The sequence below is a fragment of the Ictalurus punctatus genome, chromosome 4 (assembly GCF_001660625.3).
Source record: "Ictalurus punctatus breed USDA103 chromosome 4, Coco_2.0, whole genome shotgun sequence".
In the NCBI taxonomy this organism is placed as follows: domain Eukaryota; kingdom Metazoa; phylum Chordata; class Actinopteri; order Siluriformes; family Ictaluridae; genus Ictalurus; species Ictalurus punctatus.
In genome coordinates, this window is record NC_071284.1 from 4,503,888 (window position 1) to 4,523,502 (window position 19,615).

Sequence of the window (19,615 nt, forward strand, 5' to 3'; positions counted from 1 at the left end):
TCACACCTGAGACCTTGTAACACTAACAAGTCACATGACAACAGGGAGGGAAAATGGCTAATTGGGCCCATTTTGGACATTTTCACTTAGGGGTGTACTCACTTTTGTTGCCAGCGGTTTAGACATTAATGGCTGTGTGTTGAGTTATTTTGAGGGGACAGCAAATTTACACTGTTACACAAGCTGTACACTCACTACTTTACATTGTAGCAAAGTGTCATTTCTTCAGTGTTGTCACATGAAAAGATATAATCAAACATTTACAAAAATGTGAGGGGTGTACTCACTTTTGTGAGATACTGTACTGTATATAATATTGATTTGGGCTACAGCAACATGCTAATGTGATGTGATTGAGCCCTAAATTATGCTTGACATAGCAAGACTGCAAACTGCAACACTGCAAACTGACTGTACCTATAAAGTCAGATTTTTCACACTGTGTACTTACATCTACTGTATTTTAATCACGTGAACTATTATAGTATTTCAATAAGGCAGGATTTGTTTATTGTTTTTCCTTTTTTTTTCTTTTAAAATAAATGCCAAAACAGGCTTATGTTGGCGCTTTAAATAAACTACCCATTAATATTAACAGGAAAGGGGTGAGAAAGGCAAAGATTGTGCCAAAGATCACAGTTTCAGAATTGTACAGGTTAGTTGATTCTTAGCGATGGTCAGAAATTCAGTACATCATAAGCTATTTGAAAGGATCGCAAGAAAGACAGCTTCCTGAGAGCAGCAGACAAGACCAAATAGGACTTAATACACCATCAGCATGTCTGATTTAAAAAGGGGACTGCATCCAAGGAAAAGCCCCAATCCCTCAGGTGTAATACGATTGTGGCTCGTTAGCGTTTTGGGGCTGATGTGCAGTTAGTGGTTCATGAGCTGATGCCATCATTATTTCTGTACCATTATGTTTTAATACAGCGACTGATTTGTTCTGCCAGAACGTTAAGCAATGGTCACAGATGGATATTTCAGCAAGGTCATAACCTTAAGGATACATTCGAATACTTTCTGGGTTTTCCTAACCTAACAATATTCAAGGAGCTAAGAATGTTCTGCCTGTAAACGTGATCTGAGGTGTCTGCAGGTCAGAATATCGCTCATTGCATGCATTATGCATGTTATATATTCATATTCTGATTCTTCATTTGCATGAAGGATGTCAATAATTCTGTGTTTGCCTGTACAAATTCCATTAACCGTAGCTCTTTTTGATGAATACTGCCCTGGATTACTAGTACTATTATTAATAACAGGTTATAAACCAACAGGCATCGCTGTTATTATATTACTCAGCTCATTGAAAGGGTAACTACAGCCCACCGCTGGCTCAGAGGTGCCCTAATGTGTAGCAGCAAAGGTCAAATTAACATGCATCTGTGCCTGACTACTGGCTTTTGGATATAGTCCTATGAATCATACACTCTGTCCTTATTACAGAGATTATTTGTGCGTGCCCGTCCCTCCTTCTTGTGTGTTCACCGATCTGTTAGAAAGGGATTAGCGGGTACAGAGTTATGAAACCCTCTCCGAGATAATACACAGTGTAAGTTTACTTTCCAAGGTCGTATTTATGTGCAGTATTCACCAAGATCTGTGATGATGAAATTGATACTAATGCTCTCAAGCATTTAAGTACTTTCATGATTACACAGGCTCCCAAAGCGTTGAGTCTGAATCGGCACCAGAAACGTCTGCAATAAATACTCATTACTGCCACGGCCCCTTAACGGCGTCAATAGCAAACTTGTAAACACTCCAATAAGACATCCTGAGGCAGTTGTAGACATTAAAACTAATTGCGTAATAAGTCACCACAGCTGAAGGACTTCCAGCTCCTGTATCCGCATGAAGTACATGGACATAAGAACCATACAAGTAAAAATACATTACATTACAGAAACATCTTAAAGATGCGTCATATATGACATGCTACTGTAGTTTTGAGTGAAAAATAGAAATTTTGCATAGCCTACCGTCTGGCACCTCGTCTGGCCTCTTGCGTTTCTCGTAAACCACGATGATGACCACCAGGATCAGGATTTCTGCCAACACACCGAGGAAAGGCCAGAGTGGGGCCAGGTGACTACGCACCCGCAGAATAGACGTCGATTCTTTAGTCCCAATGACGTTTGAGGCGCTGCAGACATACTCGCCAGGGTCTGTACTAATGTCAAGATTTGTAACGTTCAGTTGTGTGAAATTGCCTTCTTTCACGATCAAGAAGCGTCCAGTACTGTTGTCAATGTCCTACAATATGAAAGAAATGTACTTCAGGAAAACGTTAGGTTATGCATACAACCCCTGTTCCTTATAGGAGGGGTACAAGGTAGAACACAGATAGTACGGGATACCATGGCTTTTGCGTGTCTTGTTGAAGACACACACCCCTCGTCACCTTTCAATTCAGCCATCACTCGTCACCAAGCTGTGACTGCTGTCAGGTCAGCCTAGCGTTATACCTCATTCCTCTCCTTCAGGGAACAGTGGTTATATAGATAACCTAACATTCCCTTTTAGACAAGTCACTCGGTATAACATGGATAGTATGGGACGTGTATTCACTCCCCGCACAGCTGTAGCCTGGCCTAATGCCTGCCTGATCCAATTAGTAAAATGGAGACTGCTATACACGGGCTACAACATCCGAATGATAAAAGGGCCCAGATGTAAAAGGGAAAAATGTCCTAGTGCAACACTGCCCCTGTAGCAAGGAGCCAAAGACTGGGGTCACAGTGTCCAAGCGGTAAAAACACATGAAAGTACAAGGGGAAGCCCATGAGGCTGCTGTGCAAATGTCTGCCGCTGACATTGTGATGAGGAAGGCGATCCCCCACATGATTTGCTGAGGCTAAGCAAGGAGAAATGCTGCCTTGAAACTAATTGTTATGTCCACTGACTTTAGAAATTCAAATAGGGCACAATATAGTCCCTCAAGCACATACAGAACATACTGTATATTGGTTGGTCAGCTAAACAGCGGGGCTTAGATGACGCATGCGCCTCATAGGCGGTGAGCCCCTGGAAATGCGCCCTCAAAGTCTACAAGACGAGCAAATATTGCAGCCTCGATACCTTCCCTTGGCACCATTGCTCAAATAATCCTCACATAGAAGTAGAGACCTCACGGAGGATGCCATCGCATTCTGAATAGTGGCAATGACATTACACGTCAAGCCTTTAGATCTAAAGGTCCTTCTTTCCGGGTAACAAATGGGGCTGAACCACCTGGCCTCCTGCCCTGCTAAGAGAGTTGTTATTTCTGCTATCTATTAGGATTCCAGTAGCCGTCACAGGGATGCTACAGTAGTACGAGAGGCAGGCCCTCCTAAGGCATCCTCTTCAATTTGGGGCGGATCAGCTCCACTGGAAGAAAAGCGAGAAGTACGCTGTCCTCGAGATGTGCGATTAGATCCATCAGAGATTAAAACAGTTGAAACCATATGTAATTTCTCTGGATTTGAATGAATTAACATTAGACCTGCCAAACCGATCCAATATCTGGACTTATATCTACAACTTGGTGGTGAAGCCTCCACTCCCTCACCAGAGGGCCATGTCTGGAGGGAAGGTCCGCTCCCAGATTGAGTTGGCCAGGAACATGTTGCCAAAGGGGACAAGAGGTGAAGACTGTTTCATGTCAAAATTGAGTGAGACGTTTTCAAAAAGGGAAGACAACGTGTTCCTCCTGCCTGTTTTTACGTGTGACAACACTGTCATGACGTCCGTCCTGATAAGGACGTGACAAACCTGTACGGTATGCAGAAATGCCTGAGGGCCAACCAGACAGTCATCGACAACTGGAGACCATTTTCCGTGTATGGTTATTCCCCTCCAGATCGCTCTACTCTACTCATCACTATTCCGAAGCATGAAATTTTTCCTAAGGGGGTTTTTTGAGTGGAGAAAGAGCCACCATACATGCTACATCTGCATATGATCAATATCATGCATGAAGGTAATGTGATAACATCAACCCCTGAAAGGTTCACGTTAGTTAGTTGACTCTGTGCTGGTATCTTTTCTCCCAGTTCAGACAGACACATAGTCTGTTTGGTCTGGAGCAGTGTGGCCAAGCTAAAACCCCTAGCACTGGTCGTCAGTGTGTGATATATTTTCTCGAACGGTGCAGCAGAAATGTGGCGCTACTTTGATGGAGAACTGGCATGCCCACTACCCCCAGGTTATGTATGGGTTCCAAGAAAAGCTGCCAGAGGCTGTTCCATGGGGTGAGCGACATAGATGTGTACTTTGCACCTTTAGATAAAAAAAATAAAAAAAAACGAACTGCATATTCATTAAGCCAAATTCGCGAAACGGACAAGACGTGCTATTTTGCTCACGTGTAAGTCGTTAAAGATATTAAAGTAAAGCTTGCACGTTTTTTTGTTTTGTTTTGTTTTTTTTTTAACATAAAAACCTTTAGTAAATTAGCACCTATCTGTGTTATACCAAGAGATCATCTGTAACTTCAACATATATATTAAATGTCAATGAAGTATGTACACTTGAGAGATCTGTAGCCTTTGCTTATTCTATAGTGGTGTTGAAGTAGGTACCAGTAAAAGAATACAACATGCTACGTACTACGTATGATCCCTGGCTGACTTTTTTCTGCCATGTCCAGATGGGATGTGGGTATCCCACAGATTTGCAGTACAAGGAAGCGCTTTCTCCTTCTTTTTTATTCTCGCTTCGCTTGTGGCCAATGATTTCAGGAGCCGCTGAGTGGAAGAGAAAAAGACACAATAAATTAACATTATGAGTTAATAAATTTATTTATTTAATTTTTTTTAAAAAGAATTTTAACTGCATCTATATCTAGATCATATCACTATTTTGATGCGATGATTAAGCATAAGATTTTTTTTCTTTTCTGTAAGGATTGTAACATTTATAAAATACAACTAGTTCTTTAAAGATTTCTAATATTTACCCATCTATTTGTACCGCTTATCCTACACAGGGTCGCATGAGAGCCTGGGGCCTATCCCAGGGAACTCGGGGCACGAAGCGGGGGGACCGAGGTTTGGGGACCGCCCCATCGCAGGGCACAATCGCACACACACACCCTTTCACAGACTACGGAAATGCCAATCAACCTACAATGCATGTCTTTGGGCTGAGGGAGGAACCCGAAGTACCCGGAGGAAACCCCCGAAGCACAGGGAAGCTTTGCGAGCTTTGTGTACACAGGGCGGAGATGCGAGGTAAACGTGCTGCTATCCACTAAGCCACCCCCAATGAATATTTTATCTGTAATACTTCAATTTACAGACAACGGTTCCAGTGGTAGGCCAACATGCATGACTGATTTTTTTTAATCCTGAGATATGGAAAAGAACTGGCCAATTGCATGTTCTTAATTAAACAATTAAAACCCTATGTGCTTCAATTCCGTCTTTCCTTCTTTCTCTTTGCCAGCTCATGAACCATTTCGAGCTGATGTGCTGAGTCATCAGCTTCTCAGTAGGTGCTTAGTTATGCATTAGATACTCCTGATGCTTAAAATCTGTTGAGTCTGCCATTCTGGCCATCGACCACAAGTCTCTTCTTAAACACTGCTCCACCATGGACAGGTAACTGCCGCAGCTTTATTATTTTTTTTCGCTAATCCTTAAAATTACGGTAATTCTTTCTATGCAATTAAGCAGGATCAGGAAGAGACCCGGAGCGAGTGTTTATTGCCGTGAACATGGAGGACGGCCCAGGCGTGGCCTGGGACACGGACGACATCACTGCTCTCTAATTATGGTGCACACGTGCCATCTGAGGATTGTGTGGCTGCGTGGGGGTTGGAGTAGGAGCTTAGTTGGGCATTATCCTCACACACTTCTCCCTTGACGGGGAGTAAATCGCCTCCTCTCTAAACAGATAGGACTTTCACTGCTATTCAATGTCATTCTGGCCTGCTTCCAAACCGTGACCCCTAACGAAAGTGTGCCTTTACTCTTGTGATCACTGATAGAAAGAGATAGGTTAACAGAACAGATACAATGCATGTTATTTGTAGCGAAACCTCATCTGCATCCTTTTTTTTTGGCCCAAAAGAAAAAGGATGTGTAACCTATACGAAAAGGAAGCGAGTGAACACACTTGCCAACTGCATTCATGAAATTATAATGAATAGAGAATCAGCAACACTTTTAGAACCAGCCACATGGATGAATTTCAGAATATTATGTGAAAACAGGTTTCTAATTAGTTTTGCAGTTTAACTCGTATAATTAAGAGGAAGGGAAAAAAAATAATAACCACTCTAGATTACGCTCGCACAAAACCTCAATAGATCTACGGACTATGGTGCGCAGCAAATCAAATTACGCTGGAATGTATTTAAGAATTGTCTCACTGTCGGCCCAAAATGCACGTAGGAGCAGATTATCATTGTGAACAATAAACTCTTGCCATTAGAAGCGGCTGGGACTGGATTCAGGCCTTAATCCCACCCCAGCACACAAGCCTCCATCTGTTCCCTCAGAGCTGAGAGCTGGAGAGAGATGTGCCAAGGACATGAGAGCCTGGGGGTGGAGCGCGAGAGAGAAAGGAGCACAGCTCACCTTCCTGCTTTCCGATCTCAACTGGTTTTTGGCCACGATGATGGCCTCACCCTTAATCGTGATATATATATATATATATGCAAGACAGATCGCAATATATCACAATACATTTTTTTCCCCCCATGAAATTATGTTATTGTCCTGCTGTCCTTCTTGATCCTAAGACTATTATCATTTTGATAATGAGTAATGATCTGAATTATGTACATTAACTCAGTAAAGCTCCCAGGACCTGCTTTACAGGTTTAAATTTAAGATTCATAAGCACATACCTTTCCTATTAGTTTCATTCTGGTTACACGGTAGTAACTATGAATAATATGCGTTAAGATAAATAACTGAGAATTAAACAAGAGAATATGCATCATAATTTCATATTTTGCCACATTTTTAGAAAAAAAAATATATTCGTTTTATCATCTATGGTTTTAGTATAATCGATGGATTTATTAAGTCATTATCTTCGTTGCACTAGTAATGAATCCTAAACACTGCTAGTGATTAGAAAGCTAAAGAAAATCTGAAGCAAAGCTGCATTCAAAAAAAATTCTGAAGTTAATTTCGGTATAAATAAGTAAAGAATAAGTCGTAACAGGGCACGCAGGTATAAGAAGACAAATCAACAACGAGGTGGTGCAATGCGGCCATTTGATAAAGAAATGCTACGGATGTGCTTTTATTTAAAGCACTTCCTTAACATTTCTGGTCACATTTAACATCTGAGAAAACAGCGTTTAGCGTAAGATCATGTCATTAGAATGTTTTGGGGGAAATGGTTTAACGCTGGTAAAACTAGCTGCCAGTCAACATTATTTGCTGTCGGCAAATTGCAAAAACTCATAAATGAATAATAATAAATGAACGTAAAAATCGATGACTTTAATATTTTTTGCCTCGTATCGTGCAGTCGTATCTTGTATCGCATGGAAGAGATCTTGCGTGGAAGAATGAGGAATGCGACGCACGGTGCGGTGCATCTGTCCCGTCACATGACAGGCTGGGAGTGGGAAAGTCAGAGCTGTGTGGACAACAGCATCATCGCATTATGCAACCAAGCAACGTTTAAAACAGGCCTGCCAGAACAGTCCGGGCATGCTCAGTGCGCACGATGGCCGTGTCAAAACAAATTGGCTTAAGTGAGGAGCGTTTCACGGCTCTGTGGCTACAGGGGGTGATTCCTTCCTGCCTGAGCTGGTCTAGAAAGCCGCATGGGTCCCATGCAGTTAACGCTTGACTTGAACTCTAGTTTGGATTTGAAATATCCTGCATGGGCTTTTTCTGTTTTATAGACGTAATAACGTAAAGGCTCTTGAAAACATTACGCAGTACAAATTCTTGACGCGGAAAAAATGATCGCCGCTTATAAAAGAGTACTTGATATAATAAACAGGACAGGAAGAGTTATAATAAAGGATCGTTGTTATTCGTAGATATGACAGTCCGACTGACTGTAAAGTACCGAACTAGTGAAATAGAAATTCTCAGAGTAATTTTGCTCTTTGTGTCATTGTGAATTTCGAGCTATAACAACCCCTCTTCTCTGTGAATGACAGGCATTGTCCAGAGGCCTCTTTTCATCTGTTCTGTAGAGGAAACTAATGAGACTTGATCTCTCCGTGTCTGCACTGTTTCACTCACAGCTAGGCTTTTCTACGTGACTGTCTGGATTTATCGCTGCGCTGAAAAGCTCTCGTTTTTGCTTTGCTTTTTTTTTTTCCCCCTCCCGCACATATTGAGTGATGGAGCTGATTTACAGTAGAAATCTCTCTACTGTATCAAATCGGTTTTACGTTTTGTGTTTTACGATGCTGTCACCGTATGGCACAATGCCATTATTTGTAGGGGCTGAGCATTGACTTATCCTACACTACCAGACCATGTCAGAAAGCTTTCTATAAGCGTTGTTTTTGGACATGCTCAAGATCCGTTTAATCAGGGGCGGACTTTGCACTAGGCAAAGCAAGGCAACCGGCTTGGGTTCCCGGAAGCCAAGGGCCCCCTAAAAATGCAAATTATATTTACAGTACAGTGCACTCCAGTAATATTGGCACCCTTGGTAAATATGAGCAAAGAAAGCTGTGAAAAATGGTCTTTATTGGTTAATGTTGTGATCTTTTGCTCAACAACAACAAAAAAAATATCACAAAAATACTCTGCTCTCATGGATATCGAACAATTGCAAACACAATGCAGGTTTATATATATATATATATAAATGCTACATCTTTGTTAAATATAGGTGTGCAACAATTATTAGCACGCTTTTAGTCAATACTTTGTGCTACTTCGCTTTGCTAAGATAACAGCTCTGAGTCTTCTCCTGTAATGCCTGATGAGGTTGGAGAATACATGGCAACAGGGCCCCATTCCTATATTTCGCCTAAATCCACGCCCTGCTTTTAACGTCGGTCATTTACAACACTTGTGGTAGTAAGAAAACACGACCGGGTGGCGTAATATCACCACCCCAAATCTGATTATTTTCGACAATTCCGTCATGTTCTTACAGAACAGAAATTCGTCAACGCTAACATTTTACTATTTATTAAAGAATGATATGTCGTACGTTTTATCTGTTTATAGTTACGTTTAATGTTGTGGATTGTCCACGAAATAAGTTCCTTCACTCACTCATCACTTATCAGTCCGTACAGGATTTCCGGGAGGGTTTTTTTGTGTGTGTGCGTGTGTGTGTGTGATTGTTGTAGCCAAAAATGCTTGATTTTGCTGCTGCTTTTTTTTTTTTTTTTTTTTTTTTTGGGAGTTTTTTGGCAGAAAACTACTCGAATTGGCGAAATCGCAATCGCACGAAATTGTTTTGCGCAGCGATGTTTGTTGGTAAACGAGACCTTTTAGCTGTACTCATGTTCGACACACGTGAATCGAAGACGGCTTTGGCTGAACGCACGTTGCCATGACGGTTCTTGGCTAAATCTGGAGAAGATCGACGGTAATTTCGGAATATTGCGGAGTTTGCTTGATTTTGCGGTCACTTCCGCGATCGTGAAATCCTGTAGGGTCTGACATATAGCAGGTGTAAACAGTTGTTTTCTCACCAGCATCCCTGTTTCTCTTTCTTGAAGTTAATATGTACCGACCGAGAAACCACAAAGCTCTTTGTATTGTAGACGTTTCATGTCGGAAAACTTACAGCCGTACCTCTGACTGTACCTCTACGAAGCACCGATGCTGGACACTCCTTTTAAAAACGCGAAATAATCGTCTCCTCACACAAAATCTCACCATATCAACAATTCCACTTTTTTAAATCGCTTTATTGAATATCTGCCAATGATAACGTATTCGAACTTCCAATGATAATCGGTCCGTACAGGAATTTCGAGTTTTTTTATTTTTTTCCTTCTCTTGAGATCGTCGCGGCCGAAAATGCTCGATTTCGCTGCTTCTTTCTACAACGTTTGCAACGCAACTTCCAGAGTGTTTGTGCTTTTTTTTTTTTATTTTTTTGGTCGTTTTTGCAGAATTCACAAAATCGCGATTGAAATAGAAGCTTCATGTCAGAAAACGTACAGCTTTATCTCTGACTGTTACAAAGCCCTGATGCTGGACACACAAAACTTCACCATATCCACAATTCCACTCGTGTTAAAAACTGCCGATGATGACGTATTCGGAAATCATACAAACATCTTACCTTTGACTTCGATGGACGCGTTGGCATTGGGGGCCTTGTCAAAAGTATACACGCACATATACTCTCCTGCGTCTTCCGCTCTTGGTTTGGTGAGTCTATTACAAAAAAGCATAATTAAATTTTAAGTCGCTTCAAATAGACCGATACCACTGGCACCCTCCACCCTATTCCCGGTGTATGATACAATTCCCCAAAGTAGAACCATTCCGTGTTTGCACATACACTACAGACGCTTTGGACAGAGATGCTTCGGTATACCTTTGATTTATATTTAATAGCAAAGAATGGACCAAGAGAGAACAGTCTATCTGCGATGTAAGGAACTTTATTTTGCGACAGTACTGTTCTTGGGGAGCTGGAGCAGAATCAAAGCGCTGCCTCCGTGGAATTGCTGTTGGCATGATGCGGTCTGCTCCAGGCACGGCTGTCACTAGAAAATCACCTGCATGCAATCTGACAGGATATTTCCTTTCAAAGAAATCATACTTGGCTATAGAAGGTCTTGCAGCTTTGGCAGTTGCTGTTTTCTCCCAGGCAAAAATCCACATTAGGATTATTATTATTATCATTATTATTATTATTACTACAACAGGATAATATATTTTGGGAAACTTTTATCATTATTCTGGAAATAATATTCCCAGAAGTAGGCCATTTGAGAAACATGCAAAGCGTATACTCTCGGAAAAGGGGTTTGCTCATGGGGTATATAGATGTGTATGTCCTTTACGAATCCTCTCAGAGGAACATACTGAAGAACCCTTTAGAGTTCTGCAGGATATTCAACTAAAATTTTTGAAGATCCGGCTAGATTACATTCAACAGTCTGGATACATGACTGAATGTTGACTTCAGTTACCTTTTAATGCTTAACCATTAGTGATTACAGTGATCATAGCTTTGAATAAGATATTCACAGTTTGGGGTTGTTGTTTTTCTTTTTCTTTTCTTCTTTCTGTAGTGGTGCTTCACGTTACCACGTCTCACTTGCACCACTGACTCTAAACAGATGAGACATTTGTGGGACATCTGTTCACATGTTTCTGTTTTTGAACAAGCCATCTCATCACTTTACTAATCAGACACAGAGAGAGTAAGAGACATGGAGATCTCTGTGAAAATCTCAATCCTTTCATAATGAATTTTTATCTCCAGCTCATCGTAATTTACGTAATTACACAACGTTCATAAACGCGTGCGATCATTTCTGGTTCGCTGCCCGATTGTGTTCACCTGTTCTGTGTTCTGTTCTGATTAGTTTGTCTGCTTATACCCTGTTGTGTCAAGGGCATCATCACGAAGTCTTTGTATTTGTGTTTGTGAGTTACTAAGCCTTATTTTCACATACGTGTTAGTATCACGTTCGATTTCTAGTCACGACATTCTGGAAACATTTGCAAACGCATACAGGCATAAACTCACGTAAGCTCTGTGTTTTTCAGTCCTTTTCTTGTATTCGGGATTTCTTGTCCATTCTTCATCCAGAAGCTTTCCCGGTGGGCGGTGTGAGCGTTGGTTAGGTTACACTGTAAGGTAACAGGAGGATTGTCTTCCTGTGGCTTTTTAGCCGGTAAAACTTCCTGATCAGAAGCATTGATCTTTGGCTCTGAAACAAAATCAAATCTCCGAGTTATTACAGAAAGGTGAGAAATGAACCTCGGGGCCAGTTGGGACTCTTTGTTTTCTGATGTAGCTGCTGGCTGTGATCTTCACGAGAGCTAGAAAGTGCAATAGATTCTAAAACATGAGCGTTTCCACCACAGGACAGGTCGAATGGCAAATCTGTGTGCGCACAAAGCTGCAAGAAATGATATCAGAGCATTTATTAACACTGCCTCCAACGTATCATATTTCCCCCAAATGGAACGGCGAAGGATTACTTCCTGGGTTGTTTTTTTTTTTTAAATGAATATATTTGAAGTAAAGCCAACACCTTTCCATTGCATTCACCAAGACTTTCATTATCTGTGAATACACTTACCTTCAGACAGAACACAGCATAATGCAAGGAGAAGAAAAAAATAAAATAAATAAATCTTGAAAATTAGCATGCGGGAGCCACCTATGAATTGATACTGCAGTCTTCATTCTTAACGTTCACGTGTTCACGTTTCATTTTTAAAACTTAAGATCTTCAAGGTGGCCGATTAACATGACGACCAAATTGAACGCAGCTATTCCAGTAATTCTTACTTTATTCTTTTTTTTATTATTATTATTATAATTATTATTATTTTTACTCTGTTTATATTTTAGTCGTCTCCTTAAATACACTCTTCAGTCATCAGATGGCTTTTCAATGAGCTGACACCAGTACTTTTTTCTGTGACCATGTATGGGTTGAGCTCCTCCCTCGTTATTCCAGGGTGGCCCTTCCATGGCAACTAGAATACCCAGATGGAGCACAAAGGAGGATGGAGGAAGTAGCGGAGAGACCTCATGTCTTCTACTCACTTGTACATTAAACCTCCTTGATCAGTTTTGCTCTGGAGAAAAAGGGAGGGGATTAGGAGTGGCTCCAATTAGCAATCCTAACACCTACTGGAGTTCAGCAAGCCCAAAAGCTGAAAGGAATCAATGTGTCTATGTCTCTATTCTCATTCTCTCTCTCTCGCTCGCTTACTCACGTTTTCTCATCCTCCATCCCTCCTGGGCAGCATCAAAACACCTACTCCTACCTCAGACTGTGCAACTGAGCACAAGCCATCAGCCTACATATGCATACAAAGCGGAAAAAAAAACAAAAACACAGTCCGATTACTTCATTCGATGGCAACAGCGAAAGGCGCTCAGGCTGATGTGATCCGCCAGCCTCTTCGGAAGGTCATTTCTAGGACACCTGCTCAGAGGAAGAGATGATGGTAAAATCAATAATCTTGATCCTGTTACTTCCCTGAGATGGTTTCGCTTCCTCCACGAATCCACTGTGAAATCTCAACAGAACTTCAAAACATTTATTCAAACGGTAACCTCAATAAATGTTCATACAGTGCAGACGTTCACTCATTCAGAACATCGGACACTCTTGAATTCGGTTGGCGTTCATGGGAGAAGGGGTTAGAAAAACATAATAGGTTCATTTGGACGAGAAGACTACAGTATGTTCACTACAGTTTCACACTGAAACTACAAAGCTAAGACAAGACCAGCATGTATTTAGACGCCGTCCCATGAACAAACTATACATTCTTTTCCATATGACTTCAGCATGTATAGCCTGCTATATACATGTTATAATGCGTATTACATGTATATAATATGAAAACATTGACTCTCAGTAATGACAGAATATTTCCGTTTTTGGTCGTCCCAATCCGTATACATATTCATCTAGGTACAAGATGCACCCAAATATATGCCATATATATATATATATATATATATATATATATATATATATATATATATATATATATATATATAAAATATATTGACTATTTAGAAATGGTGCTTGAATTAGAAGTTCTCGTCTCGATAGTGTACAGACAGCATGATGGGACTTGTGCGCTGCTCCGACTGCATTATTAAGAACGTCTCTCAAGATTTCACAGTAGTGGCTGTCATGAGAGGGGAGAAGGCAAGAACGAGGACTCCCTAATTTTGTAAGCTCCCCATAGTGCGGTGCAGACAAAAGCCGAACTTGACCAGCATTTTCCTTTTCCGCTGCTTCGGCGGTCACTTGGCTGAGCCCTTTCCCAATTAATCAGCTCAACCTGACGCTCACTGCCTTTGAAAGCAGGTTAGGATATAATGTCATTACTGATTTGTAGGCGAACACATATTGCAAAGAAGGCACAAGGCGGAGCACTGTATTCAAATGTGGATTTGGCGTAAACGGCACGTTTACCGCACGTACAGCTATGTACCCGCTCTTCCTTGCGTCTTCTTTCACTACCCACCCTATTCCTCACAGTAATAATGCACAAAGAAACATGTTAAGACTTCAAAGCACCGGAAGACCTACATATTACAGACGGGGGCACATAATGTCAGGCTTTGAAGTAAATCAAACCATCTATGCAACCCAGAAAGAATATTAAAGAAAATGAAAAACAAAAAAAGAATCCTGGCATCAAGATCCAGTGAAGTAAAAATGAAGCAATTGATTAAATGACAAAACAAATAATGTTGAGAGACACTAGACAAGGCAAGCGACACGGGAACAGGCAGGATGGACTGCTCGTAAGGTGAGGGAGGGCAGCATGAGGAAGAAAGAGGCAGACAGAGACTATGGCATTTGTCTGGGTTTGTGGTCATCCACAACAAGAGGCTCAAGGGGTTCAGAAGGGGTAAGGGGGTGATTGTCAGGCTCAAATCAGTGAATCGTTCAATTCTGCTTAAAAGAAGGCAATACGAACATTTGAATCAACTAGAATCAGAGATACTTGTAAGTTACGTGCTGTTATAGATACTATATAACATAAGCCTCACAATTTCTAACCACAGAAATAAAAAAATAATAACGTTCCTTTATGTTGGGAATGTAGTGGGGCATTTTTCATGCCAAATAGCATCACAGTTTATTGGAAGAGTTAACAAAAGCAAAACTGACAGCAGCACAAGGACCGTCATTTGAATAGACCTTACTTACTGTAATAAAATCGAAGAAAGTAATAAAGATAACAAATGATTGTTGCTTTGTTTTATGTCTTTGCCTGATGTGGTGGCCATTTTGATGAGATAAGGGATAAGGGTGAAGTTGGATCTATCGACTACAGCTACAGGTACTTAATCTATCCACTACAGCACAAGTATACCACTCACTCTGCAACACGGAAATGGTGGCCTGAGCTCGGATCCAGGCGATGGCGGGGTTTTGGCGCAGGTCGTTGCGGCGCGGGTCGTTACTGGCCCGGCATTCGTAGGTTCCGGAGTCCTCGAGCGTGACGCGCGTGACACCCAGTACGCTCACGCCGTTGCTGCCGTAGGCCGTGTTGATGGAGACGCGCCGCTTCCGGGCGCCATCCCACAGCTGCTTGAAGGAGTCGGCGCGGTTTATCTCGGCGTACCACCACTGGATCTCCGGCGTGGGGTTACCAACCACGTCACAGTACAGCTCAAAGGTGTCTCCCGTGAGCTTTGTCTCAGACATGGGCGACTTCACAAACCCAGCTGGAGAGGAAGAGGGTTTCAAAGCGATGGAGACGGGGGAGGGGAGGGGTTTGGTGGAAAGGAGGAAAGGCAAAATAGGAGTAAAATTGGGGGGGGGGAGGGGGAGCGGGTGGGGTGGAAAAGGCCAAGGAATGCAGGGGTAAAATAAAAAAAAATAATAAAAAAAATGGGTCAGTTAAAAAAGACAGAAGAAGAATGATCAAAAGCAAAATCAATAAACAGCAAGCCCGAAATTATAAAAATGAGTGGGGAAAAAAAACAAAAACAAAACAATTTTGGTTATAGTAAAAGACAATGATAAAAGGTCAAAAGGGTGAATGTATTAGTGAAAAACAAGTTAATGGACCTTTGGTTGGTAACTTTGACAAATTCGTCTTGCTTGCTAGAACATTACAGTGCTTTCAACTGATATAATAAGCTTTCCCAGCACTGATACAAAAATAAAGCAGAAAGGCTCAATTATTTAATATAATCTATAACTGTATCGACTGTTGGACTTGGCTCCAGGCATTATTGGCGAAATTACATTGTGTAGGACAATTTTACAATTTTACATTATATATATATATCACAGTAAAAAAAATAAAAAATAGCTGAACTGATCAAGATGTCAAAATACGTCAAATCAAGTCAAGTCTGATCATGTGAAGTGGAGCGTTGGAAATGGCTTAAGAATTAATATACCCGCCCTTCAAGCATTTAATATCTCATTTCATTTTCAGTACCGTTAAAGGTAAGTAAGTAAATAAATAAGTCAATCAATCAATCAAATAAATAAATAACACCAAAATATGTTTGCCCTGAAACATAAAACCTGCAAGAGGGAGAGATGAGTTTTTAAACACAACCATGCACAAAATGCTATCTTCAATACGATTATCCAAATGGGGATAACCGATACGATATCTAGGGCTTTACTAATGAAAACGTAACTTCAGGAAGGGAATTGGTTCTGAGTGGCGTTGTAAATGTGGGTTTAATCTGGAACCTTCTTCGATATTTTACTCCAAAGGGACAAACCGAAAAACCATACATACATACATACATACATACAAGTCCATACATTAGACAAAATACTATAAAATGTGTGATATATACACACAGTAGTTGGCTATCCTGGATGTCCGAAACATCCATTTTCTATGTAGTGATAAGTTCTGTGTCTGAAAATGTTTTACAAGACCACATAACAAACTCGTATCTCCAGTGGAGAATGAGCAAATCAAACCAGAATGAAGCTTTCTATTTTTGGAGATATGACGTGTCTGTTGCACACTGTGGAGCTTCTCAGTAGTTGAGTAGTGGTATTTTGGTATCACAAGAACATTATACCCCAGAGTCTTTGCCTGATAGCCTTGTCTCTTCCCTAATTGCTATTATCATATTGACATAATCAAGCATAAAACTCGGAATTTATTTCCAAACGAGTTTTGAAGAATAATAGAAATGTGTTGTCAGAGAGCCTCACTACCATAACCTCTATCAATGAGTTCTGACTTTCATTCCTCATAAGCATAACTACATATGTATGTATATATATATATATATACACATAGGATATATATATATATATATATGTATATCCTATCAGGTTCACTGCAGTTACTGAATAATTCATGCTGTAAGATAAATAACTGAATAATGAGCTGGGACTTGTAGGGGTTGAAGAATGGAAGGAAAAAAACGAGTGTTTTTTTTTTTCCTCTCATATCATGACAATTTTGCCAACGATTACAAATTTTATTTATCACAGAGCTACACATCTTGGCGCAATGACAGTTTTCACATTCAGATACCATCTATAAATGCAGGGCCACCACTGGGAATAGTATTTATTTATTTATTTTATTTATTTTTTTTTGCTTTTGATTTCAGCGATTTTTAGGCATTAACTACTGTCTGTGAAAACGAGGTCAGTTTTTCCTTCCGACAGAATGAGCTGTAATAAAAAGTCACTGGGTCACCTGGAGGTAGTCACTGCTCAGTATGATGCACCTCGTTGCGTGAATCACATTTGGCATCAGATCAGTGAATGGTGCATCTCTGAATATCCAGTACAGTCCTTTTAATTGGATGCTGCATTCAATGTGGAATTTTCACCAGTATTTAACAATTGTCAGAGCTTGTCTAAGGATAACCAATCGTACCTTTCCATTTTAGTCACATGACAGATTCTCAATAAAACTTACAGCTCGTTTCCTTATAAAACTGTTCTGGAGACTACTATATTTATTTTTTTGTCAATATTGACTTTGTTTCATTTACTGCTCTTTACATCAATTGAAAATGATCTCCAGACTTTTGTAAGGAATTATGCCGGAAAACCAGTTACGCTATTAGAAAACCGGAGAAATTAACGCAAAATCGAGCAAACAAAACTCCGCGTTTTCCCCGAGGCGCTTGCGAGTTTTCAAAACTGCCGCAGAATTGGGTCAAGGCGCGTCATGTGACTTCATCACAACACGCATAAAGACAAAACCTTCTTCGATTCACGTGCGTTGAACACGAGTACAGCTAAAAGCTCTCATTTACCAACAAATCTCGTTGCAAAAAGTTCGCCAAAAAGTCAAAAAAAATAAAATAAATAAAAGCACAAAATTTTTTTTTTAAAAACCTCTGCGAAATCCTGTACAGACAAACTTCGCGAACAATTCTAAAAACGTTTTTATAATCTCAACATGATTTTTAAACTAAGTAAGAAAAGGTTTCACGATCGGTCACGGTATACGATCAAACTTTTCAAAATGACCGATTAAGATACATTTCTATCTATTACTCGTTCATCTTTTCATCTGAACCCCATCACCGTGGTCACGCCATGCGCACTCTGGAAAATCCTGGTCAGCCTATCTACTGTCTGGAATATTTGTATGCATGTGCACTGCCATTTAAGGCAGCCCGTTTGCGAGTGGGTGTAGAAAGCCGCTGTGCGTCCCTTCAGCTTGTATAATCAAACACCAAACAAACCCGGTCGAAGACGAGTCAGGAGGAGACGGTGGTGAATCGCATTGGCGTTTATGAACAGCTTCTAACGAACAAGGTTTCTCGTTTGTTGGAAGCTGTTAATAAACGCCATGCGATTGAGGAAAAGAGGACACGGAGATGAAAGACACCGGTCTCTACACGTGTGTACTGCGTACTTAACTTACTTAAACTTAAATATACAAGCAGTCCATCATACACAACGCCCAGAAAAAACACGGCATCGTGGAACAGAACTAAACCGAACAGCTAGCTATGTTTGGCTAAGCAGCGTTGCACTGGTTACATTTTTTTGTTCTAGCTCATCACGGCGTTTTTCTTCGTAGCCACTCTCGATAATTACTGAGGATGTAGGAGATCTCACGGAAAAGGCCATTTTTAGAAATATCTTCCTCATTAAGAAGAACAATTAGGCTATTCTTTCCATTTGTTTTGGCATGATCACTGCAGCCAGCAGATGAACTGATTAGATTTTGGAATTGATACAAACAGGGTCAAGCTCACAGCAAGGTCAAATGCCTGAAATAGTTTTGCTTCAAAAGCTTCCTTCCTGTTCGTCATACAGAGATGTTCAGGAAGTCGGAGCCCGTTCTCTGGCTATCCGAGATTTCCGAGCGGTCCGTCAGTCCGTCGGTAGGAAACTCTCGTTAGTGTCGTATCTCAAAAATCAGTGGTTACATATAGGATTCCTATGGAATTTGTATAGACCTTACCAGCGCCAGATGAGCTTTCGTCCAAACAGGGTCGAGGCGTACACCGCCAGTCAAAAGTTTGTGGACACTCGACTGAACGGTTTCTCATGATCTTAAAAAGCTTTTGATCTGAAGGCGTGTGATTAAATGTTTGAAATCATTAGAAAACTAACATTTTATTTACGAAAAAAATCTCTCTTTTTTTTTTCTTCTTTTTTTAAAAACGTACGACTCGGAGCGAAATATTCCGAAAAGCAGCCGATAAGCGTGCAGCGTAGGCGGGAACTCCTTTAATTCCTTTAACTCCTTTAACTCTTTTAAGAAATCGGTCAAAGAAAATGCCAAGAATACATTTCTGGTCTACTTTGAAGATGCTAAAATATTATATTATTTAGATGTATTTTGGATTTTTTAAATCACAAAATAATTAACATAGTTCCATTTGTGTTACTGCAGAGTTTCGATGACTTTATTATTATTCTCAAATATGGGGGGGGTGTTAAATAAAGAATACGTGTGTGTAAACTTTTGACCGGTATTGTATTGTAAGGATATTTGAGGCATACAAACGAGTAACAAGAAGAATTAGACTTGTTGGTGGT

The 19,615-nt window shown here is 40.6% G+C and overlaps 2 protein-coding genes across 5 annotated transcripts in view; one reads left to right on the forward strand and one right to left on the reverse strand.

The window, feature by feature from the left end:
* The window catches only part of rec114 (REC114 meiotic recombination protein), a 38,505-nt gene that overhangs the window by 18,137 nt on the left and 753 nt on the right, over positions 1–19,615 (forward strand). The window contains exon 8 of one of the 2 annotated variants that reach the window (XM_017466429.3): positions 4,979–6,627. The exons of the other annotated variant lie outside the window; for it this stretch is intronic. The gene's annotated coding sequence lies outside the window, so the exon portion shown is untranslated. Of the gene's footprint in view, positions 1–4,978; positions 6,628–19,615 lie in introns of those variants that run through there. 2 annotated transcript variants of the gene reach the window in all.
* Positions 1–19,615, reverse strand: part of nptnb (neuroplastin b) — a 37,395-nt gene that overhangs the window by 9,301 nt on the left and 8,479 nt on the right. For 2 of the 3 annotated variants that reach the window (XM_047154712.2, XM_017466426.3), the window contains exons 2-6: positions 14,992–15,339; positions 11,650–11,833; positions 10,228–10,322; positions 4,600–4,736; positions 1,989–2,262 (exon numbers count right to left, since the gene is read on the reverse strand). In XM_047154712.2, the coding sequence (XP_047010668.1) occupies positions 1,989–2,262; positions 4,600–4,736; positions 10,228–10,322; positions 11,650–11,833; positions 14,992–15,339 (1,038 nt within the window). The remainder of the gene's footprint in view (positions 1–1,988; positions 2,263–4,599; positions 4,737–10,227; positions 10,323–11,649; positions 11,834–14,991; positions 15,340–19,615) is intronic. The other variant, XM_047154714.2, reaches the window with a different exon arrangement.